This window comes from Rhipicephalus microplus, chromosome X (genome assembly GCF_043290135.1).
Source record: "Rhipicephalus microplus isolate Deutch F79 chromosome X, USDA_Rmic, whole genome shotgun sequence".
NCBI classification, from domain to species: Eukaryota; Metazoa; Arthropoda; class Arachnida; order Ixodida; family Ixodidae; genus Rhipicephalus; species Rhipicephalus microplus.
The window spans coordinates 6,211,750-6,219,158 of record NC_134710.1 but is presented as its reverse complement, the minus strand read 5'-3'; the positions used below and the strand labels follow the sequence as shown (position 1 = coordinate 6,219,158).

The 7,409-nt window shown below is 46.2% G+C and overlaps 1 protein-coding gene across 1 annotated transcript in view; it reads right to left on the bottom strand.

Annotated features, from left to right (window-relative positions):
- Window positions 1-1,104: 1,104 nt before the first annotated feature.
- Window positions 1,105-7,409, bottom strand: part of SMC3 (structural maintenance of chromosomes 3) — a 310,016-nt gene continuing 303,711 nt past the window's right edge. Inside the window, exon 31 of the mRNA XM_037426550.2 lies at window positions 1,105-1,582. Coding sequence (XP_037282447.1) covers window positions 1,511-1,582 — 72 coding nt within the window. The 3' untranslated portion in view covers window positions 1,105-1,510. The remainder of the gene's footprint in view (window positions 1,583-7,409) is intronic.

The following is a 7,409-nucleotide window of genomic DNA, read 5'->3' as shown; positions in this document are numbered from 1 at the left end:
GGCAACATAGAAAAGGCTTGAATTCACTAGTAAATTGGCTGAAAGTAACATCTTGCTGTTTTCAGATTGGAATATCAAGTTTTGTACATACTAGTCGGATCTGTTGAGGTTACGCCCTGCATACAAAGGCGCTTCTGCCATATGATTACTGGCTTTCTAAGATATCAAAACAGAGTATTGTATCACTATGTCTTGCATTTGGCCTCAGAAAGCAATGTGTCCATAACATGCACTCCAGTACTAATTCGTCACGCTGACGAATTAGTACTGGAGATGGGTTCCCTGGTTCGCTCGTGCACGGTGTCGTTGAAATATTCTTACAGAACATGAAAAAAAAGGGGGGCTTCCAGTACTCCTTTGGCCCCCAGGCTGAGAGAGGTCGCGAGCAGACAACGCGTTTTGCTCGTCTTTTCAGCTCCTTGGAGGGCTTCACCCTCAAACACGAAAAGAGACAGCCAATGTAAGAGGATGTCGATCTCAGCATGGGCTATCTTACACAAGCTTTGCCGAAGGGTAGTGTAAGAGATTTCTCTCGCATGTGGCTCCTCCTACAAAGAACAAACTGGGAGATGTGTAAATGAGCGTATTAGGGAGCATTTTGAGCAAGAATAAGGGAGCCCGAATTCGCCTAAGCATATTAGAAGCTGCACTTGAAGCTCTTGTAGACCATGCTTTTGTGACGTCCGGGTCCTCATCAGAAGAAAGACAAACCACAGAACTGATATAAGCCTTTTATATCAACAAAAAAGATGGCCTGTGCGTTAGTGACAGATCTATACTTATATATAGTGTTGTGCGACAAAAATTTAGCATGCATTATTCGTCCACCGCTGGATGCGAAAATGTTCTCTGTGCATGCGCTGACATGCATGCGTATTCCTGCAAATAAATCAGTCAGTGGCGCTCTCTCTCGTGTCTTCGTTTGTGCTTTTGCCACCTTAAAATCAGTGAGTAATGATTATGCTTGTGTGTAGAAGGACTTTTTCTCCACCCACTTGGTTGGGCTGCCGTGTGGAGATGCAAGTCTTACGTCGATGCTGCGTGCGAAGAAGCGCGCCAAGAACGATCATGAAAAAGACTGCCGGTGATTTACACGTAAGTAGCTGCAGAGGCGCACCCATACTGTATTTTGTCATGTACCACCCGCCCCCGCTGTCAAGCTACATACTGCGAAAAATGAAGGCTCCAGTAAAGCATACTTGTGAAGCAGAGCCGTCAAGCCAGCTTATGCATCAGAAATATGATAAAATCCTGAGAATTATGATAAAAAAATTATATGATATATTGAACTAATTTCTCTTCGCTTGAGAGCCTGATATATGCGGGTTTCAAGCATGATGAATTGGTGCACTCCGCAAAAAAAGAAATGATGGCTTACGTAAATCATGATTCGGAGGTGTTATCAAAACAAACAACTGTACAAGGAGCTCTCTGAATGCGCACCAGCTTCCCTTGACGAAATCAACAACCAAATAACTTAGTGCATGTATAAAGCCCGACAATGCGTGGATTAGCCATGCGTTGTGTCGTCTTCGACAAAGTCTCGGGCCTCTTCTTTCGTCACAGCTTCAATGTGGCTCACCTGCAAAACAATACAATCCATTCACATCTGCAGCCGACACACGGTTTAATCTTGGTGGACTAGTTTGTATTGAACTACACAGAACTCTGTTTTTCGTAGACTACAGTTTTATTTTAAGAACGGTCAAATCTTTTTGATTTTATAAGGAAAAAAATAGGGTGCACTCGTCACTTTCAGTGAAGGGCCTCAAGGCAGTCCTCCTTTCCCTGCAGGAGCACAAGCGCATTGTGGGTAGCACACACTCATGTCGTAAAAAGCTCGTGCATGTTATGCAAAACACTTCTGTAAAAACAATAGAAAATAATACATGACCAGCCATATAAGGTCATTCATGTATGACCACCAAGTTCAGCGACGTTGTGCTCAGTAGAGTAAAGCTCTTCATTTCTAGGTTCCTTGGTATTCAGGACGTCGACACAGTCGCACACAAAACCCGGTTTGTTTAGCAGCGTCAGTATCTCACCAACTACGCAAAGCAAAAGTTACCCTCACAAAAGAGGGAGAGAAAGAGAAAGAACAGCAGTATTACAGTTGCTGTGGCCGCTTCACTCCGATACTTCTTGTTGGGGGACTGTGCGAGGCCGATTTGAGTAATCGCATTATTCAGGATGGAGTCTTGAAATACGAACGCCGCTCACTTGGAACACACGGACACAGTAGACAGTAAAAAAAATTATGAGTACAATGATTAAACTATTATTACAAATTACGAAATCATCAGACGAATGAAGTACGTCACTAGTGACACATTAGAACAACCATGATATACGACATTCCCCATACGACACACAAACAAAATAGCAAGTACAGTGAAACCTCGTTAAACCGTACCCGCGTAAACAGTAGTTTCGTTTTAAAAGTAGTGAAGTCAAATCCCCGACTCGACGGCCATTGAACATAATGCATTTTGTATCCGCATAAGCCGTACCAGCTTATCGCGTATGTATCAGCTAATAAGTAGTTTTTCCAATTTTCGTTGTGCACTCGCCGCGGCATGTCGTCCCCCACTGGGAATCCCGACAGAACAGCAAGCCACAGAGATCGAAACACGCCTCGCTTGTTTGTGTCGATGATGATGGCGGCTGTGTTGGTGAGCGCTATCTCTTGGATTTTTCTGCAACAAGAAGCACTCAGCCGGCTAGGCTTCTGGTGTTGTCCATGCGATGGCGCTTTGCACAAACACGCAAACACGGTGCGCGCTTGCTTTGCTTTCTTTGTTCCTTTGGCGCCGTGCATAGGTGTTCTCTGGCCGATCCGTGCCGTACAGCTCTCGCGTCGTTTTTCAAGTGTTGTGTATGTGTGCTTGTGCTGCTTCGTACTTGCGTCATGCCGAAGCTGGAACAAAAGCATCGAGTGCTTAAACAGGAGGAATTGGACATAATTCGTGCTATTGAAAGTGGCACGAAAAAATCGGCGCTGGCACGCGAAAAGGACTTGCCGTTAACCACGGTGTGTGGAATTTGGAATTCCAGAGAGAAGTTGCTCGGCAGTGCTGCTGCAACTGCGAAAAGGTGCCGGCTGCGCGGTTCGGCGTTTTCGGATGTAGAGGAGGCGCTGGTGAAGTGGCTAAAAGCTGCACGGTCAAAAAATCTGCCTATCAGCGGACCCCTGCTTGTGGAGAAGACCCTGGTTTTTGCCTCGCAGCTCAACCATGACAACTTCGTGTGCAGCAATGGCTGGCTGGCCAGATTTAGGGCGAGGCACGGCCTTACCACGAGGACTGTTTCGGGAGAAGGTGCTGCTGCTGACGTGAATGGCGTAGAGCAGTGGCAAAATGGTCAGCTGAAGAACATCTTGGAAGACTACGCACCTGATGACATCTTTAATATGGATGAATCGGCGCTATTCTTTAAGCTGCTACCAGACAAAACGCTCGCGTTCAAAGGCGAGACGTGCACCGGCGGCAAGCATGCAAAAGACAGAATATAAGCGGCGTTTTGCGTAAACATGACTGGAACCGACGAAACTCCGCTCCTCGTGATTGGAAAGTCGACGAAGCCTGGATGTTTCAAAGGCACCCGGTTGCCATCAGGGGTCATTTATCGCAGCAAGACCAAAGCATGGATGACGGCAAAACTCTTTGAGGAGTACGTGCTTCTCATCGATCGTCGTTTTGCGGCTAAGAACAGAAGAGTTGTTATTATTTTAGACAACGCTTCGGCGCACGTCGCCCTGGCCAACCTGACGGCTGTAAAGTTGGCGTTTCTCCCCCCAAACACAACAGCGATTGCCCAGCCCTTGGACCAAGGCATCATTCGAGCTGTAAAACAGCTCTACAAGAAGAATCTGCTGCGCAGATTTCTTCTCGCCATTGAATGTGGCAAATTATTCTGCATCAACCTGATTGGCACGATTCACCTGCTCAAATACTCGTGGCGGCAGGTTGAAGTAATGACAGTTCAAAATTGCTTCAAGTGTGCTGGCTTCAGTATGTGTGCGGGCGACGCAGATGACGCCAGTGACAACATCGACCAGACTTCAAACATCGTAGACGAAGCTTGCAAAACTCTGCTAGCTGAAGTGCTGGAGCGGCAGGGCGTTACGAAAGGCATTTCCTTCCCCGACTTCAGAAACGCAGACAGCCATGCGTAGACATCTCCGGACATGTCCGACGAAGCCATTGTTGCCTCGGTTGTCGAAGCGTCACCAAACGATAGTGATGAGGACGACATTGAAAGCGACAACATGGGTGATCCAGGTCCGACAGTGGCCGAAGCTGCGCATTGCGTCAGCGTCATGCGGGTATTTGCCGAGAAGAGGGGGCTGGTGGAAAAGCTGGCTCACAGCATAAGTGAGTTTGAGGCCGCTGTCGTTGCTGCTAGGCCGCCGCGTCGTCAAATGAAGATTACAGGCTTTGTCACGCGAAGTTAATAAATTACTGCACGTTTTTTGTTTTTTCACCGCACTCCCTCAAGGTTTCCTTTTTCGACCGGTAAGTGAGCGACCTGACGCTATTTCGGTTAAGCAGTACTACCGTTTAGTACGTACTTTTTCCGAGCTCCGGTCAACTACGGTTGAACGAGGTTTCACTGTACCGCGAATGCCGACAAGGGATTTACAAGACACGACCCACTGACCACCCCACCACCCCCGCCGTAGGAGACGTCAATCGCGATTGCCACCCTAACACCAAAAAAACTCGGTAACATTTTCTGAGCAGCCACCTAACCTCGCTGCTGGGCGGCACTGCCAATGCTTCTGCGCTAAAGTCACTTGAAATATTTCAGAATATTGCATCGTTTATTGTGCGCCGCAGCCTATGTGATTGGCTTAGTCGCATCACGTGACCTTGCGCTGCCATATCCCTTCCAAGCACGTTTGGAGCGCGCGCGCTGAACGCGCAAATGTGGCTGGCCTTTTAGCATTAGCACAGCACTTAAGGGTATTTGGTCACTTTTCCAACGTGCCATGCACATATGAAGAAGTATACCTTAGCAGCAAACTTACCATGAGCTGGGAATCTCGTTTATTTTCTCATTTCGTGCGGGAAAAACGCCGAGAAAAGGCGTTCTACATGACTGCATAGAGCTGTTTGCAAAGAATCCGCCCCCTCTAAGAACACTCATTTCTATCATGCCACAGGATATTCCACCTTATCCCACAGCCAATATGCAGCTCGGCGGAGTGACGGCGGCAAAAGCGCATGATCTGCGGTTCACAAGTTCACCGCTTCTGCATTGTGCGAGGCCAATTGTGCGCGTTGCTTGCAAAATTCTTCGTTGTGTTAAATGAACAGGCTACTTGCCACACCCAAGCACGATCCCGAGTGAAGCATGCACGAAGAAAGCACAAACGTGCAAATCCACTGGACTGCAAGCAAACTAACGTGCGACCGCAAGAGCTGAGTAAGGGACATACTGCACGCAACCAGCCGAGGGTGATTGGTTCCATGTGGCAGTAGCAGGCTTAAGTGCAACCGTGTGAGGTCACTGCGAACGTCGTTGAATTCACTCGTCAACCAACCGGCGTCGTTTAACACGAGAAAAGGCCTCACTTGTCAGTAGAAGGGTTGTTAGCACTTTTGAATAAAAATACACAGAAAAAAGGTTTGGCCACTAAGTGGACGTTTTTATGGGCGGGTCCGCATACAACGAATTACTCACATCACGACTATTCATTGCCGCATTTTCGAGTTCGCTATAAACAGGTTTACTATAAATACAACCATCAACAGAGCATTCTAAGATACACAATAAAAAACAGTGCAACACACAGGAAGCGAGAGATGGATGTAGAATACAACTGTAAAGGCGAAAATCACAAGGGCCATCTGACAAAGCGAGCTTCGTACCACTGATCGTAAGGTATGTACATTGCTCGCATACGTACTTTATCGCTTTGTCATCATGTGTAGCCGAAATTTAACGCATTTAGGTGTTATGGAACACATGTTCGCGCATTTGCCTCGAACTGGATGTCATGCGATGCTCGCTTGTATTTAAATTGGGAATAGCAGCACGCCAAAATAACTGAAACATCTTTAGCATTCTACCCACAGTTCTCTTTAATGAGATTCCTACTTTCTGAAGCCAGGTTGCATTTCCACAAGAAGCTTTCCAGGTCCTTGATTTTTCAAGAAACCGTGCCCAACCACCAACAAGCACATTCACTTGCCGATGGCTCTCTTGCAGACTGCTCTCTCTGCAGCGTCGGTGGCGGCGTTTTTAGTACCGTTGCCTGGGCGGAGTCTGATATCTATGAAAATGACAAGGCGCATTACAAGTTGTGTATCATGTTTAAAAGAGCAAACTATGCAGACATGTAGGCATCACATGAAGTGATGTAACTGTGCAAGGTATGTATATTTAAGTTATCGGCTTTTATATTGCATAAATTTTCAGTGCGTTATGAGGAACGCTGTAGGGGAGAACTTCGCTATAATTTTCACGGGGATTTGTTAATCATAGCGTAACGCACGGAAAAATGTTTCTTTTTTCCATTCATCTTCAATCTAAATTTTTCGTAGCAAGTGAAAGTCTTACCCGTCACTTTGCACACAGCAGCTCAAAACCACACTGTTTCAAGTGCTGTACCTCGTTTGACACCTCAGTGCACATGTTGTGATGGAATTTGAGAACCTTCACATACATGCCATGCAAATATTCCTCAAAGCACCAGTCACTCAGAATATGCAAAACGTTCACTTTCGAAGAAGATTTTTTTTTTTGTAGCTGTTATTTACGACGAGCCAATCGCCACTGCTAGCCTAGCAGAATTGAGCATTATAGGCAGTGAACTTTCTCTTTAAAAGCTGCGACATTAGAGAAAAGCAATTTGCAGAAATTTCTGTCGAACGAATGTCGCCACACGCTGCCACGCAGAAGGATGCTGCCGATGGAACTTCTTGCAAAACAGCAACTCTTCCAAGGGAGGCAATGGTGGATGGAGTGCTCGCAGTGAGGCTACACTGTTTAAAAGGATAAAAACTTGAGCTTGCTGAGTTGAATTCATCGTAAAAAAAGCGTGGGTATATGAGAAAAAAAAGAGGAAAGGCGACAAGACAAAGCTAAACACATACGCTCTTATTTAGTGTCATATTCGCCTTGGAAAAAAGGAAACAAGGCACATGAAGGAAAGGAGGCACTGGGCATTCGTCACAATAGTAGACGAAACTGCAAAGTTCAGTAACGTAGATAATTGATCCCTTTCTGGGTTAGCACGATGGATAGTTCGTTTATGCATGATGGCCCAATGGAATGAATCTTGAACGCTTCTTAGATCTCCCTGGCACGGAAATCGCGATATCTATGTGATATGCACGTCCGCTCAAAACTTGATTGATTGATTGATATTTGGGGTTTAACGTCCCAAACCACCATATGATTAT